Source organism: Salmo trutta, chromosome 18 (assembly GCF_901001165.1).
Source record: "Salmo trutta chromosome 18, fSalTru1.1, whole genome shotgun sequence".
Lineage (NCBI taxonomy): Eukaryota > Metazoa > Chordata > Actinopteri > Salmoniformes > Salmonidae > Salmo > Salmo trutta.
In genome coordinates this window covers 21964767-21992754 of record NC_042974.1, presented here as the reverse complement: position 1 = coordinate 21992754, position 27988 = coordinate 21964767, and the positions used below count along the sequence as shown (strand labels likewise).

Below are 27988 nucleotides of genomic sequence, written 5' to 3'. Positions count from 1 at the left end.
GTAGCATATTAGCTTGATTTGAACCTCCCCCTCCTACAGCCGGCAAGCAGCAAAAGCTGCAGAGACCAGCCTATCAATGGGACAGGGACGCCGTCAGTGAGTGAGGACTTCATTGTTTGCCCGGAGGAGCTGCGTGCGGGAAAACCGATTCTTTAATCTGGTTTATCCATAAGGTCTCTACGTGTGATTTTTGCTTATTCATCCTGAAACTTTCACTTATGATTGGCGATTATGGGGCCAACGTGTGGTTTCTCTCTGGGAAACATCGTTTTGGTCCTCCTGCTGTTGTGTGAAGGTAAGGGTCAACCTCAATTAGCCTCTATCGCATTTCATGGTTTTCTGGAAATAAAGTTGAAATCTATCTAAATAACCATATCTGAATTATTAACATAGCCTAGTTTGCATGTAGCAACATGTAGTTTACACCTTTGTTATTTCTAAAATGAGTTTCACTTTACAGAATAGGTGGATTTATTGTATTTCCAGATGAAATCAGATGGAAATGTATGTAGTCAAACGGAACGTTATTGTCGCTGTGTAGTCTATGAATAACCGTGCGTAAACGTGCCTAAACGCGTTTTTGAGGCTGAAAGTTTTAACTATAGGGACTGAAACAAACCTGTTCTAGGTGGGGTGTAGCCTATCATTGTTTGTCCTCTCCTCAGCATCAATTCTCATGGCATCTTTTTGAGTTAATAGTCCAGATGATATTAGTCCTACTGAAATGTATGTGACGAATGGCAATTCGACTAAATGTGCACAAAATTCAAAATCCCAATTCAAAATCTCTTTCTGCTAATTCAAACACAGTACGCTAGTTCCTAAAACATGACAAAGTTGTGAAGTCCTATGATTTAATACTCAAAGCAAATTCAGATAGCATATTTATGGACTAAAACGAATATTCAATTTGGTTCGTTTGGGGATTTGAATGGAATTCAGTCAGTAAGTAGCCTGTTTATAACAGTAAATTGTTATAAGATGCTATAGAAATGCTGCTGGCATACAGTATACATACATTGTCCTTTGGATCGTGATATGCATGGCATGGTACATGGTCTGTGTGAGTATAATGCCTACAGCTATGTATCATAATAGTATAATCCCATTCACAATCCCACTGCCCAACTGTACTAACACTCTCCCCAACCAGACTATATTTATAGTCTATGGCTCAAGGGTTTGTAAATCGCAGTGTGTGACCAGGTCTCTAAACGGAATGGTAGTTCAAAGGAAGACCATTGTGTAGAAGTAGGCCTTTTGATTGAATGAAAAATCTATTTGTAATAATTTAGAGCACATACAATGGAAGAGGGCGGTGGGATATCAGCCATATGAGACAGGATAACTAGGTTTAGCTCTCTTTAATTCACTTTTGAGATAAAGGAATACATGTGCTCCGATATCTCCCTTTGGAGAGTTGAGTACGATAATTCATGAAATTCTTTAAATTGTCATAGTTGTGTAAATGTTCTTTGATTGTTTTTCATGGTGGCAGCATGAAATGCTCTTTAGTGATTTACCACTCTGCCTTTATATTGTTTTCAATCCGCAGGGGATATCTATGAAGTAAACTCGCAATAAACCACGCCCAGATGGTTTTGAGGGCCTGGAGTAACGATAAGTGGCGTATATGACCGATTGTAGTGTCATATAAATGTGCAGATTGTAACAGAAATGGCCCTATAGACTCCATTGTTTTGAACCAACGTCCCCACGTTTTTTAGGCCTATGAAATGATGTGTTGTTTATCAAGTTGAGTAGGCCTAACCTAGATTTCGAGAGTAATTTATCCGTTATTTTGTGGGCCCTAGTCCTAATTACAGAGGCGCTGAAAACACCATCCAATGGTACGCGCGCATTGGTTGGATTCTAGACATCGCCAGGCTGTCAGAACAAAGGCCCGTACAGGTCTGACGGCAGGTGTGCGGCGAGTGCTCCCGTCTCTGGGTAAACAGTACATGTTTGTTTTCCGAATAAAGAATATAGCCAGTTAAACAACTGAATCCCACCATTCTAATAGCAAATGATGCCTAAAACCCAAACTGAACAGGGCAGCAAAATATATTTTTTCATTATGAGGTTTTTCTTGAAAATGTATGGTTGGTCTATGGCTAGGATATGCCTCTGGTGGTCAAAACAATAAGGTGAGGTGAGGCCCTTAAGAGAGCATGACTGTAACTTGGCAAACAGTGGCGAGATGGAACTGCAATGTCTTTTGACTGAGTTTGACTGATATTATTTGTCATGTAACCCCTGAAATAGGCCTTTATCCAAATTGTAAATTCGATGACATTTTATACAGGTAGAAAGTTATCTTTAAAATGCAGATAGCAACTATTTCAGATCATAATGAAATAAGGAAAATTCAACAATTAACTAGCCACAGCAATAACAATAGCTTTAATTGAAAATTAATATCTTTATATAACTTCTTTTGAATCTGTACAGGGACTCTGCTTTAAAGGTGCATTATGTCTAATTCGCTCTGCCATTTCCTGTTAGCTACATTTCTAATAGTTTGCCTAATTTTAGATTATGTGGCAAAACAAGCAATGTATAGAAAATCATTGTACCTTCTAAACCACTGTGCAATATCTTTTCAATAACCAAAAATATTGTATTTTCAGCTGTTTGAAGCTGTTGTACAAAATCGAAAGTGAAAGAAGAAAAAACTCAACTTAAGAACAGGAAGCATAGAAATAGTGGACATAGAATAGACCTAATGCTTCTTAGACTTGCTTTCAATGAGAATGACAGAGCTATAACTCACATTTCTATGTGAATTTGTTCAGGTCGCCCAAAAAGTTACATATTGCAGCTTTAAATCAAGAGCCAATGAAGAGTTTTGTATTTTGACTTTTAACAGTTATGTTCTTATTTTTGTAATGATACCTTGGACAATATGGCCGCCCCAAGTAATCAATTACGGCTAATCTACATGCATGTTTCCAGCTTATTAAATCAAACAAAGGAAACTGGCGCTCCTGTAATGGCTATCAGTGCGTTGAAATGGTGGCTGGTTGGAGAGTTTGTGCACACACGTACACAGGAGGTGTGCAGGAGAAGCCTGTTCAAAATAAATATTATTTTAACACAAGTTACATGGTTTGAAGAAGGCAAAAATAGTATTTCTATTCAGTCACAAGCAGAACATTTTTTTTTTTCTTTGTTCATATATATCTGATATTTGTATATTTCCATGTGTGTCGGGAAAGCAGTCAGGAAAACAGCCAGGAAAGCAGTTGCCGAAAGATCAACACTATTTGATTTTTCAGGCAGTCCAGTTCTGACATGGTTGTGGTCATATAATATATGATTCAGATCAACTGACTCATTTCCATGTTTGCTGGCATTACTGTGTTCTCTCTCTTGTGTACACTTAGCTACCAGAAAGCCTATTAAATGTGTTATTCTTCTCAATTCAATTTAAAAATGTACTGTATTTCCTGAACAAACAGCTCCTATACTATGGGAAATATGATATACCCAGATATAATTTGAAATGTTTTCAAGTTCAAGTTACCAAAATCAGCAAAATTGAGAATGTTGGAGCTTCATCTTTAATGAAAGCCAGGAAGTGATAAGTGATCTGGAGAATTGTCCCAACCCTTTCCATATCCTCCTGAGACCCAGATATTAATTGTTGTCCTCTCTAGTGGTCCATATCTCCGAGGCCATGCAAGCCAGTGTATTAAATCCTGGTGTCCCTTTGAGAGGACATTCTGGGCTTTTCAATGATATCACAATGTGGGGGTGTGACCTTGACAACTTTATCTTCCTGGTTATTAAAAAAAATTGCTGGGAATTTTAGGGGCATTTGAAAAGAAGAGTGTGTAATTGTTCATTCTAATTTTTGTGAGTTTGATATTCATATTGTTTCTAGTAAGTGAATATCTCAGGAATAGTTACGTGTCAGGGCTGTGTAATCATTTTTTCACATCAAATAAGAACCTATCAAGAAATGTCTTACTCTACTCATTGACTGTAATGTAATTGTTTTCCTATTTACGTCCAAATGACCACTAGAGAGGACAATTTTGCACTTACAATAAAAGATCAATATGTATTTTTTACATTTTTTTTATAACATGTTTTTACTTTCACCCCAAACACTTATGTAAAGTGTCTCAGGAGGATAATTAGACAACAATTCTCTGGGAACTGAAGGTAGCCTGTTATGACCAAAAGGTTACCACTGACAAAACATGATCCAAAGACCTTTTTGTCAACATATCTCTCTCTCTCTCTCTCTCTCTCTCTCTCTCTCTCTCTCTCTTTCTCTCTCTCTCTCTCTCTCTCTTTCTCTCTCTCTCTCTCTCTTTCTCTCTCTCTCTCTCTCTCTCCCTAGTCCTATATTTACATGTGTTTGGGGAAAGGTGGATTGGGGCAATTGTGCAGTATTTAGAAATCAGAATAAGAGTCTGGTAGCAGCAGTTGTGATGTGTGTGTAGCATGAATGTATGCAGTGCCTTCAGAAAGTTTTCACACCCTTTGACTTTTGCCACATATTGTCATGTTACAGCCTGAATTTAAAATGGATCACATTTTATATGTGTTTGTCACTGGCCTACACACAATACCCCATAATGTTAAATTAATTAAAAATGAAAAGCTGAAATGTCTTGAGTCAGTAATTATTCAACCCCAAGGCTAAATAAGTTCATGAGTAAGATTTTGCTTAACTGTCACTGTTGGTATCAGACCTCATAACATTTGAGTCATTTACAGATGCTCTTATACAGAGTGGCTTACAGCAGTGAGTGCATACATTTTCATATTTTGTTTGTACTAGTTGCCCGTGGGAATCAAACCCACAACCCTAGCATTGCAAGTGCCGTGCTCTACCTACTGAGCCACACAGGACAACACTGTCTGCCTGACGGTAAGGGAGTCAACAGCTCGTGGCTGGGGTATGTGGGATCCTTGATGATGCTGCGGGCCTTCCTCAGGCACCGTTTTGAGTAGATGTCCTAGATGGGTGGGAGCACGGCCCCAGTGATGTACTGGGACGTCTTCACCACCAGCTGGAGGGTCTTGCGGTTGTGGACAGTGCAATTCCCATACCAGGCCGTGATGCACACAGTCAGGACGCTCTCGACGGTGCAGCGTTAGTATTTGGAGAGGACCCAGGGTGGCATGCCGGATTTCTTCAGCCGCCTTAGGTAGTAGAGACATTGTTGTGCCCTCATGAAAAGAGCGGTGGTGTTGTTGGTCCATGTCAAGTCCTCGGTGATGTGGACCCGAGGAACTTAAACTGCTGACTCTCTCAACTGAAGTCCCATTGATGTGGATCGAGGCATGTTCCCTCGTCTGCTTCCTGAAGTCAACAATCAACTCATTTGTTTTGCTGACGTTGAGGGAGAGGTTGTTGTCCTGGCACCACAATGCCAGTTCACATACTTCCTCCCTATAGGATGACTCGTTGTTGTTGGTTATCCGGCCTACAACTGGGGTGTCGTCTGCAAACAAAGCCACGCTGTCGTGGGTGAACAGCAGGTACAGCAGAGCGCTGAGGACATACCCCTGGGGGGGCCCTGTGTTAAGAGTCAGTGTGGAGTAGGTTTTGTTGCCAATCCTCACAGCCTGTGGTCTAACCATCCGGAAGTCTAGGATCCAGTCACATGTGAAAGCAATACATGAACACAACAGCAGCATGGACAACTAAGGTATAAAAGCATCGATCTGTGGATCGGCTGTTCTGAAGGTATTACCCTATTTGTAGCCCTGGGATGACCTCTGACCCTTGAAACCCTAACCCAAGTGGTAGTGATCAGCTCCCTCCACCTCCCACAGGAAGTTTTGTTAGCAGCTGCCTAACCAGACTCTCCTCCTTGCATTAGCGCAACCATTTTCATCAGCATCCACCGCTTTTGAGAAGGACCAGACCAATAAATCTAATTTGATACATGACACTATTTGATTTAGGCCCTTATTACATTATATGATTTAGTTAAGCTTGTGTCTTGGGTTCCTTATGCAGACATCAATGTTCTAAATGTTTCACTCTTGCTGTTTTCTTTTAGTATAATTGGAAAAACATGAAGTTATTTGCTAGAGTGTTACCCCCTTTCTTTATTTTTATTCCAGTCAAATTCTTGGTTTCTGTGTATTTTTCTTTGGTGAAAATGTACACTGCTGTACAAACACTAGGAGAAAAACACAAAACGTTCAATGTCAGTTCACCACCTCAACAAACGAGTTTGAGACGAAAGCTCAGCTGTGCTCTACTCTTGGATCAATAACGACTTTGCACCTAGGCAGTAGGTCACATGTGTCATAGGAGTTGATACACTGTCCTCAATCTCAGTGTTAACACTGTTATTTCCTAATGTTTGCACATGGCGGCAACACACAATTTAGAGATGACCTAAATGTGATGTTCTGTTGAAATGTTTTGTTTGGCTATAGGAATTGTTTATAAGCCTACATCATTTTTAAGGGGTGGCTGTGGTTCCGAATTCTCTGGAAGTCTCTTCCCGATAGCAAAAAATGTGAAGCTTCTGCAAATGTGCGGGATTTTCTACTTTAAGCACAGTCTCTGCTCTACTTGTTCGGCTGCCCAGAGAACAGGCTACTCCGGCGACGTTCAGTGATGAATGGAGAATGGTGCTTGTTTACATTTTTGTATTACTTTCGAAACCACAGCCTTATTTTTCTGTAGACTCCATCTTTAAAATGTGATCATCCTCATCATATTTACTGTATTGATATTATGTAAGTGAACTGTTTTTGTAATGGGTAAAGTCCTAAAATTGCTCACCCAAAAACACCATAATGATATAAATGTGCTTCTCTCTCGAAGACAGAGGTACTCATTGGATTATACTTAATTGGTTTATTGCCATATATCTACATTATGAGAGACCAAGCCCAGTGTCTATGTATGTTTAAGGTACTCTACTGTACTGCATGGATGCCACAACTACCTTTCCCTGCTCTGGCACTGTCCCTGATCCTTCAGACAGTTAAGGGTCACATTTCCAACCCATGCATGGGCACAATCTAATTTGCTTTGGTGGAAGGACCAGAAGACATTGATTGAAATTGTGTCCTCGGGGCATTTAGTGCTCTTTTTTTCACATGGGTCTTGACAAGTTATTTTCTGCTGGTCGGTGATGCATGCTGTGTTTAACCGATCATTTACAACAATGAACACTACAAAGACTAAGCTGGGCTCGTATTAAGCCTCTTTCTCACTATCTCTTTGACAAGCCAGGGTAGAGATGGATGTAGGAGTGGCTCAGCATTGGGATGTCTTTGGCAGTGGCATTTTGACCCTTTGGACTAATAAGATTTTGTATTTGTTTGATTAAATTATGGATCCTCTCTTTATGTTCAGGGGCATTATGATTACAAAAATGACATAGATAGCATGCCAACTTGATTGAATATGCAAGGCAAGCCTGCATGTAAGGCATTTTTTTCACAATAGTATGGAACACATTGACATATATTTTGACATGTAAATATTTAGCAATATAATTGCCCCATAGAATTTCAAATGACTGTTATTTAAAAATACAACACACCACTTAATATTACATATTAACAGGTATTTAATAGCCTGGTTGTCAAAATCAGTGACCCATCGATAAGGAAGTTGCTGTTGCTGTGACCAAGCAAGCATGAATCTTGAGAGGTGGCAAATTCTGAGAAAATGCCAAGCGGAGGCAGAGCAGTCATCGCTTAGGATGTTGAACACAGACAATGTGGAGGCTATTATACAGATAATCAATAAAACGTTTATATATTTTTATTTTAGCCATTCAGCAGACACTCTCATCCAGAGCGACTTACAGTAGTGAGTGCATACATTTTCATACTTTTTTCGTACTCAGTCAATAAAATGTATTATAAAGCCCAAATTTACATCAGCTGTTGTCACAAAGCGCTTATACAGTAACCCGGCCTAGACCCCAAAGAGCAAGCAGAAGCAGAGGCACATTGGCCTGGAAAAACTCCACAGAAGGAAAAAACCTAGCGGTAACTGTAACATAAGGTTATTATATGTAATAACAGCATAATAGCATAACAGTATATTTTTGAAACTGGCTTTTCAACAGCCACGGTGGTGATACTGTATCTGGACATTTCACATTAGTGGCCTGATGACGATGAAGACATCACAATATATTTTCTGCTGCATGATGTGTCCTCTGTTTACCTTCTAATGTCCTAGTCAGTCCCAGAGGAATTCTTCAACTGAATTTGTCGTTGCAGCGAGGCTAGCTAATCCCTAAGGAGACGTTATATTAGATTTATTGATGACTTATGAACATGGAACATTGCATTTCGGTTCTTGTAATCTTTGAGGCTAATTGGGCTTCGTTATGAGGATAATTGGTTATTATGTTACGATACAAGTTCATCTACCTGCATGTAGTTTATCTATGTGCGTCAAGCAAAGAAATAGGCTAAAAAAGTAAAATATCCCCTTACCCCTTACTAACTCAATTTCTTATTAAATTGCAAAGCCGTCACAGAGAGAGGCCACAGAAAGCAGTTCCAGAACACAATAGCATTTCTGCATATTTGGTCTACAGAAATCATGTATCTGTGCTTACTGGACACACTGCCTCATTATGATGTGGTTATACTGCTTGTAATGGATGAATATTCATTCATTAATTAGCTCCATGGACAAAACAAATTCGGTCTCAAATTCAATCCAATATGCACTAACTTGAACCCAAAACACTCATGGAACCAAAAACATCACTGTGTCTGTGTCGTGCTCGTTCTCATGTGTATAAAATGATCATTTTACATTGTTATGGTTCTTGAATTGTTTCTCAGTTTGAGGTAGGCCTATCCTTATCACTAGTATGTTGCTTAATAGTGAGATTTAGCTTATTAGTGGTGTTTTTTTTATGTTCAGTGGCATTGCTGTCTCAAATCATATAAAGCAAAATATTATCATTGTTCATTACTTTTGAATTACACTCAAACATTTTTGGGGACCCAAAAATAAGTACTGTACTCCATCAGAAATTAAAACTGTTTTGATGTATGGTTATTTCCGCACACAACAAGCTGGACTCCACAGTATGATAAAACAATTCTGTATATTGACAATGCAAACCAAAAACATTATAATCAATTATAACATTAATCAATGAAGTTATTGCATGATTTTCAGCCTTTTACTTAATTGGATCTTGCATAGTCCTTAGTAATTCTTCTCATTACTGTTTTATGTTTGGAAACAGAGTGATCACGACAGCTTTCAGAGTCTTTATGACAGATTCATTTGAACTTTGAATTGGATTTATATTCTATCATTGTTGATTTCTATGCTTACTCTGCATGGAATGATGGGTTATACACAAGCAGATCTGTGTGCATGATGATTATGATCCATATGACTCTATTATAACTTTCAGATTCCACAGTTGTAGTTTTGGTTTGGACAAAAATATACGGTATGTTGTATATTGTATATAGTATGAGGCAAAGAGCCCTATTTTATGTGGTTGGAAATGACTGTGTACACGTGTAACAGGGTTGGTTATGTTTCCACTTGCCACTAAATGTATTCAATGCTTATGTATTCCTATTGGTTGGTTGAATTTACGTATGTTATGCCATTGGTAATGCTTGCAGATAGGGGGAGGTCGCGAACGTCAATTTTTGCCAGTCTGATATTTCTATTCAAGCGGTAGGTCACGTTCTGAAATACTATTTTCTATTTTCATATTTACAATGTGTACGTGTTCAGTATGTATATTTGATGTGTCTATATATATATATATATATAGTAGGCTATGTGTACGGTACCTGTTAGCTTTGGGACACAACATCGATTCGGGAGTCTGTGTATTGGTTGGACACCCTGAGTTGTGCATCGTTCTGGTGGGTGGCGACGGAAAATAACCCTATAACACCCCAAAAAAGTTTCCTGTCATATGTATAATCTCTAGGAACGCTACTCACTGGACATCAAGTAAAATGTGTCTCTCACTATCAAATAAACATCTGAATCCAACTTTTGTCCAAACCGCACCATATTCCTACTGTGTAAGCAGTGGCTGATTCCATAGTCGGAGTTGTTTTATTTAACCAGGCAAGTGAGTTAAGAACAAATTCTTATTTGCAATGACAGCCGACCGCAGCCAAACCGGACGACGCTGGGCCAATTGTGCCCTGCCCTATGGGACTTCCAATCACAGCCGGATGTAATATAGCCTGGATTTGAACCAGGTACTGTAGTGACACCTCTTGAACTGAGATGCAGTGCCTTAGACCGCTGTGCCACTCAGGAGCCCACTGATTAACTGGGTTAGTTATTCCCATGCTAACAGGCTAATGATGAATCTACAGCCATCAACATACTGTTGTCCTGCACATCTAATGTGCTTCCTTCTGTCAATCGTCAAGTACATACAGTATATTTATTGTATGTTGTACTATTTTTGTCAGTGTTATGTTTGATTACAAAATGCTCAGTCTGATAATTCTATGCAAACGACAAATCACGAATCTACAGCCATCAACGTACTGTTTTTATTTTATTTAACTAGACAAGTCGGTTAAGAACAAATTCTTATTTACCCCGGCCAAAGTCTAACCCAGACAACACTATGCCAATTGTGCACCGCCCTATGGGACTCCCAATCATAGCTGGTTGTGATACAGCCTGGAGGCAAATCAGGGTCTGTAGTGATGCTTCTAGCACTGAGATGCAGTGCCTTAGACCACTGTGCCACTTGTCCTGCAACTCTAATGTGCTTTCTTGTGTCTGTCGTCAGAATAATCAACAATCAACTGGGATTGCTGGCTGGGCATTCCTTTCTTTAAAAACATAACATAAGATAGTTACGAAGTACGATCACATCTGTTACACTGGTGCAGAGATCCGTCTTCTTGTCTTCGTGGGACATCTGTTACACATGCAATGCTAAGCTTTTCTGTAGCTCATTAGTTAAAGCAATGAGCATTTTGATTAGTATTGCTATTGATTGGCCCGCTGCCAGATGCTTGACTTTCCAATGGGTCATTTCTCGGGTACAGATTTATGAATTAATGTTGACCTTGGTAGAAAGGGCATGGGCTTTGCTCTTGTCACAGTCATACAACGAACGTATTGCCCAGACTCAAGACCCTGCTAGACCCACATATCTTCAGACCTGGATTCAAATAGTATTTTAAATCTTTCAAATACTTTAGCTGTGCTTCATTGAGCTTGCCTGGCGCAATGGAACCAATAGAAGAGTCTAAAAACTGCAAACCCCTCCAATCTGGAATTCCAGGCTGGCTCAAGCAAATGCTTAAAATACTACGTCTATTGCAGAAGCTAGCCCCAAGGTCAGATCTCATCATCTGCACAGAGTTTGTGGAGAATTTTCAACGTGGAGCTCTGGGTGGTAGATAGATGCCCTCCCCCCAAGCCTCCCTATGCTTGCCTCCTGTTCAGTTTTGTCCTCACTCCTCAGGCAGATTAGTAAACAGAGAACTGTTGGGGCTGGGGCTCTTTCTCTAGTTTAGCAAATGAGCTCATAGATGGTAAATCTCTCTGGCGATGTGCATCGTTAGATAATTGAGTTTCTGTCTTTGTCCTGGACGTCCCCAGTCTGTCTGTATGTCAGACTGGTCCAATCCTAAGCATCTTTCTTATCTGTCACTGGTGATCTGAGCATGCAGACATGTTTACAGTTTTTTGTTTATGTCCTGCAATGGATTATTGTCTTTGTCTAGGCTTCGATTAAAGGAGGAGACAAGAGAACCAATTCATTCATACCCATAGCATGTCATGGTTATGAAGTCAATATAAAGAAAAAGTTTACCGTAATGATAGTGCAATTGTAGTGTTCTTAAAAACCTTTAAGGAATGGATAGAAATGAAGAAAAAAAAATATTATGAGGAATTTCTAATTGATAATGCATAATGCTTTACATTTATGGTATATTTTATATATTTATTTATGGTATATTTATTTAGTTCCGTGCGTTACATGGGGTTACTCACCCCATCCAACACAAATGTATAGCACCCACCAGTTTCTGGGGGTTATGAGACCAAAGTGTTGTTTTCTAAAAGTCAGACCTTCTGGTCGTAAGTCCTAGCTATGCCTTTGAGCTGGAATCAATATGTTCCTATTGCATCACTGCGTTTGCAGTCATAGTCCTTGTCGTGGTTATGAGAGGTCAAAGCAGTGAGCACATCTGCTGGAGTGACTGTGGCTAACATAGCATTTCTCTGGGTTTTTGATCATCACAGTGTAGCATTTAGGGGTCCCGAGTCACTCCGGTAGAAAACTGTCATGGTATCACTGAACAAAGAAACCTATTTGCTCCGAAGTGTGCTTGATGCATTCAATTAATTAGCTTTGATATAAACTGCTTACTTTTCTGTTGGCTTCCATCCTGGAAATAAATCGAATTTTGACTGATATAAACCAATTGAGTAGCCAGCATATGGTTCACCCACCATGGCCAGCCTCGAGCCACAGTCAGCCCTCACTACTGAATTCTGGTTTCACGATGATGTTGTTCCTTTGTGTAAACATCGCTCAAGCATTTAGGATTAGCATTTTTTAAGAGGATGTTCTAGCACTTTGTTTTGCAGTGTTATCTACACAGTTATCATGTTCATTATTGCCTTGGATTTCAGGGCAGGGTGACTGATTTAGTTGTTGGATCTGAAAAAGGGAAATGTCTCCCTCTGATGGTCATTGGATGCTGATTGGATTTGGATGGTGGATGCTGCAGGATGACACGTCACATTTCTTACTATGCTGTCCACCTGAATGATATGATCAGTGGTACTTGTTTTCTTACTACTTGATATTTGAAGAATATACTTTATGATTATGTTGCTTTGCAAAAACTGGAACCTCTTCACTTTCTTAATCCATGACTGAATTCATGTCCAAATTCATGTTCAAATATTGTAGGTTCTAACTTTTTCAAGCACATCAAATGTTATGAATGGCGTTTTTTTGAATTGATGGATAATATTCCCCACTAAACTTTGAGATGTGGAGTGAAATCTAGCCCTATAGCAGTATTGTATGAAGGGATATCCAGGCCAATATTAAAATGCAATATGAAAATGCTTTTGGGCAGAATTTGGCCAGGATTTTTCAGACAAGTGGACCACTAGCACTGCTGTTTGTTTTTGTTTCAGCAAGACTTTTAATAAAGAGGGTTGTAGCTTGGCTGACAGTATCTCCGTCCTTCAGGAAGACTGGCAACATTCTATCTATCAATCTGACCTCCTGTCATCCAAACACAGTGAAATTAAATTAATGTCTGAAACCAGAACCAAGGCCTCAACTGCACCAACAGAAATAGAAAAATCTAGTTTCGCTGTCTGCTAATGACATTAGTGCGTTCCCTAAATGGCCACCCCCACCAACGTGGGACAGGAACACAACAGGGGATATATTTACAAACCGAATACTCACATCTCCATTTTCCTGTAAAATATGCATAGCCTGCTATTGCACTTTATAGATTAGCCAACATTGGCCCCAACCCCCCTCCCGGCTGGCAGGTAATGATTTATGATTCATTTCTTCACGGTATCATGTTAGTCCCTGTAATTAACCTTCCCAAGGTGAAACCAAGGAGAAACGGAAACCACATCCTTATTGACCATGTGAGAAATTCATTAGACAAGCTGCGTGGGTGACATTTGAGACCCTCTTTTCAATTTCCATTGACGTAGGAATAAAAGATATGCCAAGAAAATATATGTATTGCATGGATACAGTCTCATTAGGTAGCTTAAATACATGGATGTTATTTTCATTTGGCATGTAGAGTTGCATAATTGAAATAGGCCTATCAGGGAGGAGATATCTGATAGTTGATAATGCTTCATGTGCAGGCACACCCTCAAATTAGGCAGTTAAAGAAAATGGCACAGCATTGCAAAATTCACTGAGATGGTGGGTTTAAAGGCTACATTCAGAATATGTTTATCATGGTATGTTAGTATCAGGAAAGTGAGAAATAGCCTATTACATTGAGCATATGACATCAAGGGTCACGGTATTTATACTTCAACCCAACCAAAGTGAAACACTGTCCTGATAAATATATCTATTGGCTCTTGGATTGTATAAAAACTGTTAAGTTACAGGTCTTGGCTGCCACTGACAAAGAATATCCCTAGAACACTGAAAAATCTGGGAAACCAGGCCTGGTATTCACAGCTGACTTTGAAAAGCCTTTTGATAAAGTACGACGGCAATTTATATATTATCTCTTATACAATGGGTTAAAGTTATGTAAAATAACCCTAGGTGTAAAATAGTAAATAATTTCTCACAAAGTATTAAACTGTCAAGAGGAGTAAAACAAGGTTGTCCACTATCGGCATACCTATTTATTATGGCCATCGAAATATTAAAATCAGATCCAACAATAATATCAAGGGGTTAGAAATCCAGGGCTTAAAAACAAAGGTGTCATTGTATGCTGATGATTCATGCTTTCTTTTAAATCCACAACTTGGATCCCTCCACAGCCTCATAGAGGATCTAGATCATTTTTAAATATAAATATACTAATTGATAATAAAAAAAACATTGTTGGAGAAAAGAATATATAAAAACGGTATAATCTTTGTAAATCATACCATAAATAGGACTGGTGGAATTATGTCACACGTGCAGCTTACAAAAATACATGCAAATGTATGCTCTATCCAAAATTACAACCAACTAATTGCAGCATAACCGCAAAAATTGAAGAGGCAAGTGGAAGTGAGAGAAAGTAAGGAACTTGTCTGTTGGCCCTGCATTAAAGACCGGAATTGGTAAAAGAAAATCATGATAAATAAAAAAGTATATCAGTCTAATTTAAGGACCAAAAAATTGACTGCCGTGCAATACAAATTGCAAAATAGTTGGGAAGAGATTTCCAATGTACCGATTCCATGGCACATGGTTTACACGAAACAACATCGGATTCAAAACATATAATTTTTCTATGTAAATTATTATACAAAATTCTTGCAACCAGTAGAATGTTATATATATGGGGGATACAACCATCCCAGCTCTGCAGATTTTGCTGCGAAGAAACAGAATAATTAGATCATTTGTTTTGGTACGGTCTATATGTAGCATGTTTTTGGTCACAGGTCCAGGAATGGCTGAAGAATTGCAACATTTACCTGGAGCTAACTCTGCAAATAGCACTGCTGGATGATTTTAAAAGTCTTAGTCAATCAATCAATAATACTCTTAGAAAGAAAATGTATCTTTCATTTACAATCTGTAGAAACTATGAGAATAAAAAAGATTCAGAACTTTTGTGAAACATCACAGCACAGTTGAAAAAATATGGCAAATAGAAATCAAAACTGGATGGTCTTCAGAGATAGATGGGATGGGTTAAAGGTAGCTGAAGGATGGGATTAAAAACAAACAAAACATAACTAATGTAAAATATACTGTTTCCGTAAAATGTATATAGTATGTATAAACTGGAAGTAGAAGCCTAAGTGTTGTTGTCCGTTTGTTTAAAATAATATATATATGTACAGTACCAGTCAAAAGTTTGGACACGCCTACTAATTCAAGGGTTTTTCTTAATTTTTTACTATTTTCTACATTGAAGAATAACAGTGAAGACATCAAAACTATGAAATAACAGAAATGGAATCATGTAGTAACTAAAAACAAATGTTAAACAAATCAAAATATATTTTATATTTGAGATTCTCTTGGCATTCTTTCAACCAGCTTCACCTGGAATGCATTTCAATTAACAGGTGTGCCAATCGCCAATCATAAGTGAAAGTTTCAGGCTGAATAAGCAAAAATCACAGTAGAGACCCTCATGTAGGAACCAAAAAAGTATTAAACATTATATTTTAGATTCTTCAAATTAGCCACCCTTTGCCTTGATGACAGCTTTGCACACCGTTGGCATTCTTTCAACCAGCTTCATGAGGTAGTCACCTGGAATGCATTTAAATGAACATGTGTGCCTTGTTAAAAGTTAATTTGTGGAATTTCTTTCCTTCTTAATGCGTTTGATCCAATAAGTTGTGTTGTGACAAGGTAGTGGTGGTATACAGAAGATAGCCCTATTTGATAAAAGACCAAGTCCATATTATGGCAAGAACAGCTCAAATAAGCAAAGAGAAATGACAGAACATCCTTACTTTAAGACATGAAGGTCACTCAATCCGGAAAAATTCAAGAACTTTGAAAGTTTCTTCAAGTGCAGTCGCAAAAACCATCAAGTGCTCTGATGAAACTGGCTCTCATGAGGACCGCCACAGGAAAGGAAGACCCAGAGTTACTTCTGCTACAGTGGATAAGTTCATTAGAGAGTTACCATCTTCAGAATGCAGCCCAAATAAATGCTTCACGGAGTTCAAGTAATAGACACGTCTCGACATCAACTGTTCAGAGGAGACTGTGTAAATCAGGCCTCCATGGTCACATTGCTGCAAAGAAATCACTACTAAAGGACACCAATAAAAATAAGAGACTTGCTTGGGCCAAGAAACACGAGCAATGGACATTACATTTGAGAATTTTGGTTCCAACCTCTGTGTCTTTGTGAGACGCAGAGTAGGTGAATGGATGATCTCCGCATGTGTGGTTCCCACCGTGAAGCATGGAGGAGGAGGTGTGATGGTGTGGGGGTGCTTTGCTGGTGATACTGTCTGTGATTTATTTAGAATTCAAAGCACACTTAACCAGCATGGATACCACAGCATTCTGCAGCGATACGCCATCCTATCTGGTTTGTGCTTAGTGGGACTATAATTCATTTTTCAACAGGACAATGACCCAAAACACACCCCCAGGCTGTGTAAGGGCTATTTGACCAAGAAGGAGAGTGATGGAGTGCTGCCTCAAATGACCTGGCCTCCACAATCACCCGACCTCAACCCAATTGAGATGGTTTTGGATGAGTTGGACCTCAGAGTGATGGAAAAGCAGCCAACAGCTGCTCAGCATATGTGGGAACTCCTTCAAGACTGTTGGAAAATCATTCCTCGTGAAGCTGGTTGAGAGAATGCCAAGAGTGTGCAAAGTTATCATCAAGGCAAAGGGTGGTTACTTTCAAGAATCTCAAATATAAAATCTATATTTTTAACACTTTTTTGGATAGTACATGATTCCACATGTATTATTTAATAGTTTTGATGTCTTCACTATTATTCTTCAATGTAGAAAATAGTAAAAGAAAAAAAAGAAAAACCCTTGAATGAGTAGGTGTGTGCAAACTTTTGAATGGTACTGTATATTTACCCCCCAAAATATATAGGGGATTGGAAATGATCCCGACAATTACATTGATAGAAACCACAATCTATCTGCAATATTAAAGCTAATCTACCCCTAAACAAGATAAAAACTATTTAAAAAAATATCCCTGTCTGTTTTTGCCGACACTGCTTATTTGTTTTTCTCTGCAATCGATACACCAGTTTATATATGTTCAATTGTTGGTGACAAAACAAAGATATTTACAAAAATGAACAAAAGGTCATGCCAAAACAAAAAGATATTCAAACAAATGCAGGAAGACCTCATGGAGCATTACTACATGCACTCTCAGCATCTGCCCCAGTTGCTGCAGCCCTCTGGAGATGAGATGTGTGTGCCTAAGCTCTAGCTATCTCTATTCCTAACACATGGTATTTCTTTCTTTTCGCAGGATCTGTTGGGCTCTACTTCCCCCAGAATCAGTACAAGGAGGCTGTGTACGTTGGGCAGTATGCAGGCACACCCGTGCTCCAGGTTCATGCCATGGTGGAGAGCGACTCTCAACAACCCCACTTCTACCTGTGCTGGAACAACCCCCAGAAGCCTCCAACCTATGCCCCGTGGTTCCACCTGGATGAGACCACAGGGATACTCTCCATGAATAAGACCCTGGAGTGGAGTGACTTTGACCACAAATGTGAGTTAAATAGAGACAGAAGGTTGCGCATATGTATTCTTTCCCCATTGTTTATGGGATATTTTATGAAGTTGACTGTGCAGTCTATTTACTTTGCATATACCAATTTTCAATTGTCCATTGAACACAACACTCCAATATGTTTCCAATATACAGGTATATTTAATATTGTAAAATGTGTGTGGGGAAATTATTTAAGTTGCTCAGCTTGCACGCTTTGTGCATAACAATAATGTTGAGCTTCACGGTGATACGTCATGTTCAGGGATCTGCTTTCAGAATCAGGATAGTAATGTAATTGCATAATAGCCCAGAAAGTGCCCAGTCATCAAGAACAAAATGCACTGTGGGAGATTAAAATGGGGGCCTTTGTTTCTGCTTTGGTTCTCTTGCTGATCAGATAAGATTTGGATACTGCCGCTGACTGTCATGGCGGCGACCAGACCCGTGAAGAGTTTCCTCTGTGGCCTCCTTACCGTACGGGTCAGCCTGAGCTTCATCAATGACACGGCGCCACCGTGTGGCCAGACCAGACCAAAGCTGGAGAATCTGTGCTTCCCTGACAAGGACCTGAACTCCCACATTAAGGAGAACAGGTTCCCCGGGGCCCTCCGCCAGCTCAGACAGCTCACCAGGTTAAATGTCTGCCCCAACTACACCATCTCCTACAGTGTGTCATCAGGTTAGTCATGCTACACTCCATCCACCCACACTGTGTCTGTGCTTGATATTATGAGAAACATCAGACTCTTGGCAGGTCCCTACTAATCTTGTATGGTGAGGTTACCCCATGTTCTTACTTTTACAGAAATGTTTTTATTTTCAATGACCTTTTTCATTGCTGCTCCAGTAGCTCAGTGAATATGAGACTACAAAGTCTGGCAACATGAGATTAGTATGATATGTTGTTTACATCCCCTCTTCGTGTTCCTTTTGGCTCTAGATGTTCCAGCCCCATTTGCTATAAATGACAACACCACTGAGTTGATAGTGACCGCTCCTTTGGACCGCGAGGAGAGAGAGACGTACAGTCCCATGCTGGTCTGCACAGTGCAGACTGACACCATGATAGACAAGTTCTTTGTTACACTACATATCAACGTCTACGACGAGGACGACAATGCACCGTATGTCAATGAAACAGACACAGAGGATGTGGTGCTTGAGTTTGATCGCATGGAGGTGACTTTATTTAGCTTTGCTTTGCTTTACTTTACCACCATACTGTATATCAATACATTACTATAAAATGTATAATTGATACCACTGTTGTTGTTGTTTTTCAGGGAAGTTCTTTTGGCAATTTGTTTGTCTATGATAGAGACACAACGCCCATATATCCCAAAAACCAGAGTCAGAACAGATTTGTCGGAAATATGATGACCAATGACTCATGGATAAATGAAATGTTCACCATAGAACACTCTTTCAAAGAAGAGAAGGCCATTTTTGGCAACGTCCGAGGCACTGTACATGAGTTCTGTGAGTTGTCCAGTTACACAATCACTCTTAGGGCTGGTTTTCCGGACGCAGATTAAGCCTAGTCGGTTTTCAGTCTACGACAATGTTTAATAAGTGTCCAGGAAACTAGCCCTTAATGTGACAAACTTTCACAAAATCTTTTGATCGACTCATTAAATAAACAACATCCCCCCCCCCCCCCCCTTTGTGTGGTATCTAGGGCTTGCACTAAAGAAGCATTTGTCTGTAACCGAGAATAGGACCCTCCAGCTGGATTACCTGGTCAATGACACCACGTACCCTGGTCCAGAGGGAGCTGTGATGCTGCACTACAATATCACCATCTTACCTGTCCCCATCCGCTTCACCAATGTGACATACCTCTTCACCACGACACGTAGAGCTAACGTCTACGCCCAGGTACCTATTGTTCACATGCAGCCTTCTTTGCATGAGAACAGGGATACTGCTAATAAAATGCTTATGAAGCAGATAACTCATTTTAGCTCAGCATGGACCCCCCCCCCCCCGTATGATCAATGTTCCTTCTCATTTTAGGTTGGTAGAATCTGTGTGGACAACTGCCTGAAGTTCCGGGGCATCAATGTCATATACCGGCTAGCAGTAGCAGACAAGACAGACAAAAATGTGTCCGGCGTCATACAGTCATGCTTCACGGCGATTAGCATCGTACAGAGCCTCAAGGACATGGCGGGGGTGCTGTATGTGAACGACACAGAGGCTCTCCGCAGGCCAGAGTGCCAGGACCTGCAGTACGTGGTCATTGCTCAAGAGCAGCAGAATCAGCTGCAGGCTAGCACTCAGATCCTCATTGTGCTCGATAGCAATAGTAAGTACACTCCTGAGATAGTAAGTACTTTCCCAGCAATACTCAAGACTGATGCTGATTTGGCCACAGAGATTACCAATGAATGAGTAATATGGCATCCATATTCTGTCTGACCTCCTGATATGGATGTCATAGTGTTGCCCCTTTTTCAAGGCTCATTTCTCATAATATGAGACCTTTTGTTGTATACTTCTCTAGAATTATGAAAAAGTAGCAGTGTAGTAAAGACATGTCAAATTATGTTAGCCTTATCCATAGCTTTTTTCAAGTCTGAGACTGTTATGATCTTGCTTGACAATTGCATCATAGTGAAGGATACAGTGAACGTGTGTTATCTTCATGAACTTTGTGTTTATGTTGTGTAGTTGATAAACAGGATATAGAGAACCATTGGTTCCTTTCCTGTGCAGAGGGGAGACAGCGTGGGGACTGTGAGAACATCAGAGGCCTAGGGGCTACCACAGGGAGGTGCCAATGGAGACAGGGCTCTGAAAAAGGTATCCACACTGTACATAATTAGGGGTATTTGATGGGCACAGGAAATTATGCTATCCATATATTGTTGGTTTCTTCTATCAATTAACTATTTTTTATTTTAACTGACTATAATATTTCTCCTTTATCTTTCAGGAATATCAGAAAGCTATTCCACCTGCTCCCCTGACCTCCGCACATGCCCTGATGGCTTTTGTGATGCAGTCGAAAGCAAAGACACGTCAATATGTCCTCAGGATTGCACAAGTAAGAAATGTCTCAATCATTTGCCGCCATTTATATTTGTCTACTTTCTTCAAAGTTTCAATACTTTCCTAATTTTTCTGACAGTATTTCAAGTGTTTTTTTTTTTCATTGTAAACTTTTGTATTGTTGAATTCAAGAGATTTGGATGTGTTTGTCTCTCTCAGTTGAACCCATTATCGGAGGTCATGAGAAGGGCATCATGTCTGGCATTAGAGCTGGCTATGGAACCTGCTACTGCTACTCTGAAAAATGCTTCTGTGAGAAGGATGATGTAGAGGGTGAGTTGTTTCCATGTGTTGACCCTTAATACCCCCATATACGTAGGTAATGAAACACCATTCCAAGAGATATTTCAAGATATGATATGTCAATCAAAGGTGAAATTACAGTTTGCCCTTTGTTTTCTTAGGATGGTTTAGATCTCTTTTTGACCCCTGACCCCTTCTACCCTGTCTGATCCAGAGGCCATGTGTGACGACGTCTGCAAAACCATCATTGCCACCGCCGTGCTGCTCTCCTTCATCGTCTCCATCCTCCTGTCCTCCTACTTCATCCACCGCTACCACAAGAACTCCCCCAAGCCCCCCATCGCCTCGGCTGAAATGACCTTCCGGCGGCCCGCACAGTCCTACCCCATCAGCTACTCTGCTAACAATGTGCGCCGTGGCTCGTTGGACTCTATGGAGAACCAAGTGGCCATTGACACCTTCAAAATACCTGTAAGGCCTTAGCTAATACGACGTTTGCCAAATTCCTGAAACTTTCCCCAAATTCCCAGAAACGTTATGTTTTTTTAAAGTGTTGCTTAATTGCTTTAACAGGAGGATCCCAAATGGGAATTTCCACGCAAAAACCTGGTGCTTGGTAAAACCTTAGGAGAAGGGGAGTTTGGGAAGGTTGTCAAGGCGACTGCATTCCGGCTGAAAGGAAAGGCTGGCTACACCACAGTTGCTGTGAAAATGCTTAAAGGTAAGACTAGAGCAAACAATAAGAAAAATGATTGTCATGCAGTGAGTCAGTCCCTAGGTGTGTGTATACTGAATATACAGTAGAAGAGCCATTTTTATGATGTGACTTTTGGCCAGACCATGATCGATATAAGGCGAAGTTTTTAATGAAAGTATTTCATAATTCCCTCTTTTATTTTGCAACAGACCATGCCTCACATAGTGAACTGCGTGACCTCCTGTCCGAATTCACCTTACTGAAGCAAGTCAACCATCCACACGTCATCAAGATGTTCGGAGCTTGCAGCCAGGATGGTAGGCTTCATACCCATCCACTCTGAGTCACTCTGGGGTCACGGACTAAAAAAGTTTGTGAAACCCTGCTCTACAGACCATCCACAGAATATCAGTAACATTTCAACTAACTATCTACTAACCCTAACCCACCATAGGAGGGTATCAATGTTGCTGAGTGACTGTACCTTCACCAATGGAGATGTGTGTGACATGAGAATATTGCCTTCAGATCACGTCCTTTATGGTAGCAATGCCTCGGAGGCCCAGTCTGATGAAATTATACTCAAAGTCATCGATGAAGTTGTTGTACAATAAATTGTGGACCCATTTATTAATGAAAACATGATGTCCTTGCAATGCTTAACCTTCCGGTGTTATACCTGGTATAGTTCTGATGCATCTTTCATTCAAAACAACCAGACACTGTAGGGGCAAGTGTGTGTTTTAAAGTGGTGTGTCTCTCCATCTAGGTCCAATGTACCTGATTGTAGAATATGCCAAATTTGGGTCACTGCGCAACTTCCTGCGTGAGAGCCGAAAGGTCGGACCCAGCTACATGTCGGGCAACGATGCCAACCGCAACTCGAGCTACCTGGAGAACCCAGATGAGAGGGCACTCACCATGGGCGACCTAATATCCTTCGCCTGGCAGATCTCCAGGGGTATGCAGTACCTGGCTGAAATGAAGGTGCCTGTATAGCAATTACCTTCAAAATATTCGCTATTGGGCGTATCCTCACCTCCACTTAAGTCAAATGTTCAATTAGTCTCCAGTTGACATCAATGCATGACTCATTGAAAATGTGACTGAACTGGAAGTTAAAATTCCATGCTAAACTTAGCTCAAGTTCAATGTGACTCAGCGTTTGGTAAAGAAAGGAGCTGAGCTTGAGTGGCTGTAAGAAGCTTGTATTGACTAATGTCTTCCAATAGCTTGTTCACAGGGACCTCGCTGCAAGAAATGTCCTAGTTGCAGAAGGGCGTAAAATGAAGATTTCAGACTTTGGTTTGTCCCGGGACGTGTATGAGGAAGACTCTTATGTGAAGAGGAGCAAGGTAGGGATCCCAAACGTCAAATACCCAATTACTTAAAAAAAAAAAATTCTCTCAATTATATTGTTTTTGAAATTGTCTCAATTATTTTTTTTATCAATTATAATTTTGGTAACACTTTATTTGGATAGTCGATCTGTAGATGCTCAACAGCAGAGTTTCCCAAACTAGGGGTCGCAAAATTTGAAAATGGGGTCGCTAGAGAAACACATTTTTAAATGTGAAAATACATTTTTTTTAAATGCATTTTTAAAAATCGCTAGATGTGGTTGTAATGAACTGAGTGGTTTCTGTTAAACATTGTCTGTTGATCACTTTGTTTTACATGATGGGGTCGCAACCATTTTTGGATATCAAAATGGGGTCAAGGACCAAAATAATTTGGGAACCCCTGCTCTACAGACTATCAGTGACATTTGAACTACTAACCCTATCTCCAACCCTTACCTTAACCCTTATCCTAACTCTAAACTTAACCCTTACACTAACCCTTATTCTAAACCTAACCCTAACCCGAGCCGTAACCTTAGAAAGCAGTTGCTTATCAACAGATAGTTTGTTGATAGTATGAACATCTACAGATGGATAATCCAGACTAACCAGATAAAGTGTGGCCATACATTTCTTAAACAGAACTGACATCACAATTTCTATTCTCTTCTTTTTTGTCTCCTCTTTTCAGGGTCGAATCCCAGTGAAATGGATGGCAATAGAGTCCTTGTTTGATCACATTTACACAACACAAAGTGACGTGTGAGTACCTTTCACAATCAACGTTAAACATCTGTCATACATATGTCCATATCCATAACCAACAATGTTTGCATGATCAAAAACCTACCTACTCAATTTCACTTGGATAAACCATACAGCAAACATCAGAATCACTATTTCATCCATGCATTAGGTGGTGCTATTAATGTGGTGTTCTTCTCTGTCTCCTGCCAGCTGGTCCTTTGGTGTGCTGTTGTGGGAGATTGTGACACTGGGTGGAAACCCGTACCCAGGCATCGCCCCTGAACGCCTCTTTAACCTCCTCAAGACTGGCTACAGGATGGAGAAACCAGAGAACTGCACTGAAGAAATGTACGTTTGCCACTTTACTTTACCCCAGCTTCATTGTACCCACAGTAAAACTCACTGTTACTCTATTACACACTGATGGTAATGACTTGACCTACCAGCAGCAAATCCACCCCTATTCGTCCTGATGTTGTAGGGATCTATTGTAAATTGTAGGCGAGCCATCCCATTCGTTTATTATAATGATCAATTGTAAATTGTAGGTAAACCATCCCTTTAGTTGTTTTGTTTCTGACCATAAGATGGTGTATGAATGTGTTTCTGCAGGTATAATCTCATGCTTCGATGCTGGAAACAGGAGTCAGACAAAAGGCCCATATTCGCAGACATCAGTAAAGAACTGGAGAAGATGATGGTGAAAAACCGGGTAGGATCAAGCAAAACAACCAACACTCTTTCTCTGTCTAAAGTGGTCATTACACTGTTCACTGGTAGTTACAGTACATACTCAGCACACTGTTATAAATGGAGTAAACAGCACAAGACTAGTCTTATGTCCAACAATAAGTTTAACCAATATCTGGTGAACACCCCCAAAATATGGCCCTGGGCAACATGTGCAAAAGTTATAATTACAATAGATAGCAGTTAAGTCTTGTGTTGAGCTAGAGGCCAAATATACTGTAATGTTGAGGATGCCAAATACAGTGCAAAAATTTGAAGGATATGTTTAGGATTTGAAACAGAGTACTTTTAGTACTTTTTATCTCACACACAAGTAGGAAATATATTTCTCTAATATTTTCTGTTTCCTATCAAGTGTCTGTCATTGGACCTACGATCCTAACTGTGAGGTTAAGTTAGGTCTTAGCTGCATGGTAGGATATGAATGTATTAGCATGATGATCCACATTCCTGATGTTAGTGATTAGCCATATTAGGTGTTCCTCTCCTGTTGTCAGGATTACCTGGACCTGGCGGCATCCACGCCAGCCGACGCCCTGCTGTACGACGACGCCCTCTCCGAAGAGGACACACCCCTAGTGGATTGTAATAACGCCCCTCTCCCACGAACCATTCCCTCCACATGGATTGAAAACAAGCTTTATGGTAGAATTTCCCATGCATTTACTCGATTTTAGAGACAGGATACACAAATTCTTTTTTTGACATGTTGTGATTGGCTTCCTGTAGACCGCGTGTGACTGTGATCTAGGCATGCTTTCTGAAAAAGTCTCCCATTTCTTAGAAGATGAGAGTCAGTGGAAAAAGATAATCTTGTGTCTGATGATTACTATTTGGACCTGCTTCTGATGTACATGAAACCTGACCAAAGTAATGACACATTTGTAAATAGTAAACATTTCTATATTAACATTCCCTTATATGACATATTGTAATCCACATTCATTCCCACATGATATGATTATTAGGACACTCATACATTTTGGATGACTTAAACATTCAAAACACATTCCAACATTCCACATTGTTTGTATTAATTTTGAAAATATTATTCAAAAACAGTTTGACATTTGAAACAGGTCCTTGCTGAATCAATCATTATCTATTTCGTTTGGATTCCAAACTGTTTTAAGTTATCTGAATTGTTTGTGTGTATATAGGCTACCTATTAAGCATATAGATTGTTTCTACAATGCTGAATAGAGAAACAGTAAGGCTTTTGAATTAAACTCTTGGCTAACATAGATAAACAATACTTTCTAAAAGTATTTCATAACAAATTCCCAAACAATTCCCACTGATCCTAAGCACTTCCAGTTGATAGTTCATAAAAGTATTTAGCAATAAGATGGCTGCCAGTGACATAGTTACTATGACTAACTTGGTGTCCATGTATCCTGTTACAGTGATGCAATTATTGTATCTGCTTTATATTGAGAAAACAATTATCAATGGTGCATGAGCCAAGGAAAACATTTAGAGTTCATGACATACATTATCAATAATGTACCAATAATTGTTATGTTCTTTTTCTTTGAATCATATTTAATCAATCCAGTACATTTTCTCAGTTAAACTGTACAGGAACTACGGACATCATTATCGTCTGTGAAGTGATTTCTTCATAGAATTCTAAATTGATAGCCTTTATCATGTTCTTATGTCATAGTTAAACATCCGTCGATAATTCACTTCTGTCAAAAATGTAAAGGGGAAAAAATGAGTTTCTTTTTGAGAGCCTTACTGTCTGCACTCTACTTTTTCTTTACTCGGTGCAGAAAAATGATATGTTCTCATTTTTAGGCATGTCATACCCGAACTGGCCTGAGAAGAGCCCGGTACTGCTCAACAGACTTGATGCCACTAACCCAGTCTTTACAAGATATGCCAATGATAGTGTTTATGCAAACTGGATGGCTTTGCCTTCACCCGCAAAAATTGTGGACAAGCTTGATAGTTAAAAGCAAAAACTATTGTAGAAAATAAAGATTCCTAATTGGGTAGATGTGTATATTTATATAAAAACTGTACATATACAATCTAAAGTTGGTTCCCTTTTATTTCTGTTGCACGGGTATTCCAAGCTAAAACTGGGGGATTTAAAAAGTATATTGGCTGCAAAATGGCTGGAATTTCATAAACCATGCTTCAAGCAGCTCTTCGGTATGTTAATCATTACCTCAAGGTCATGTGGGTCAAGTATCATTGCATGACCGTATACCAGGTTGTATGTCAATGTCTTTCAAGTGCCTGTGCCGCTTCTACGATAGCCTCTAATTAGTAGTATGCGACTGTGAAGATCTTGTTTCCAGCCAATGAATTAAAGGGGACTTCTGTACCGTCACCTGTCCTATATCGTAGACCTGTGAGGTTAAGGTGGACAAAGAGTGGACACTGAGTTCATCCAGAAAAGCTGCACAGTTTCTACTTGATAGGATCATGTTCTTTGAAAAGTAAAAGCTGCTTTTGTCTTTCCCCTTTAACGTTTCCAAGTATACTTGCCAAAGAAAATAAGAGAACCACGTTTAGTTGAATGCGTTCTTTCTTTTACACCAAAAGTATCAAAAGTGAGTGCTACTGTGTTGTTAGGACGTGAGACTATAAATATTAAATCTGGGAATGTCAAAACTGCAGCTTGCCATTTGATTCCTCATAATGGCAATCTTTGTGCAACAATTATCTATGATTTTGAAAACAAATTCATGTTATTAATTGTTATGTTGTTATTACACGATTATGTTGCAATCAATAAAAAGTTCAAATATGTGCAGTCTATTTATATTTGACAGCCTCCCCTTCTCTCATCAGCTGTAATAATGTTATAAATAATGGAAGCGCATTGTGAATTAACCTTCTTTATTTCTAACAGGTAGAACATGACCTTTTTTAGTAACACATGCTTGGCAGAATTAGATTACCTTAATATTTAATAAGAAATATTTTGTGTGTGTCTGTTACTCTTTAAGATTGGTTTAATGCAGTTGTCATTGGAGGAGGGCAGGGAGGGAAGTCTAACCTGAACCTCAACTTTTCATGTGAACTTCCTAGACAGACTATTGTTGTGAGGCCAAATAATTATTAACCAGAAGATGTGTGCAGCAGAACTGTATTATCATGATGGTAACTCAAGGATTGCACAATATAACATTATTTTAGGGGATGGAAAATGGTTTCTGTGCCATAAGGAACTCCTTGACTTGCCCTGACAGAATGGGATTTTGCTTTTAATGACAAAGTCCTATTCAAGCATTTAATTCAGGATATTTACCAC

At 39.6% G+C, this 27988-nt stretch overlaps 1 protein-coding gene across 2 annotated transcripts; it reads left to right on the top strand.

Moving 5' to 3' along the window:
- On the top strand, positions 1 to 27483 carry LOC115153007 (proto-oncogene tyrosine-protein kinase receptor Ret). Of its 2 annotated transcripts, XM_029698003.1 has the most exons (20): positions 2 to 295; positions 17635 to 17880; positions 18281 to 18562; positions 18824 to 19062; positions 19167 to 19362; positions 19562 to 19761; positions 19900 to 20191; positions 20557 to 20688; positions 20822 to 20932; positions 21097 to 21210; positions 21395 to 21651; positions 21754 to 21901; positions 22087 to 22194; positions 22647 to 22864; positions 23110 to 23232; positions 23912 to 23982; positions 24178 to 24315; positions 24580 to 24679; positions 25215 to 25362; positions 26521 to 27483. In XM_029698003.1, exons 1-20 carry the CDS (start codon positions 232 to 234, stop codon positions 26676 to 26678), a joined length of 3345 nt encoding a protein of 1114 aa, XP_029553863.1. In that variant the 5' UTR covers positions 2 to 231; the 3' UTR covers positions 26679 to 27483. The 2 variants fall into 2 exon arrangements, with proteins under 2 accessions (XP_029553864.1, XP_029553863.1); XM_029698004.1 differs by lacking the exon at positions 26521 to 27483 and having other exon boundaries at positions 1 to 295; positions 25215 to 26455.
- The last annotated feature ends 505 nt before the right edge of the window (positions 27484 to 27988 follow it).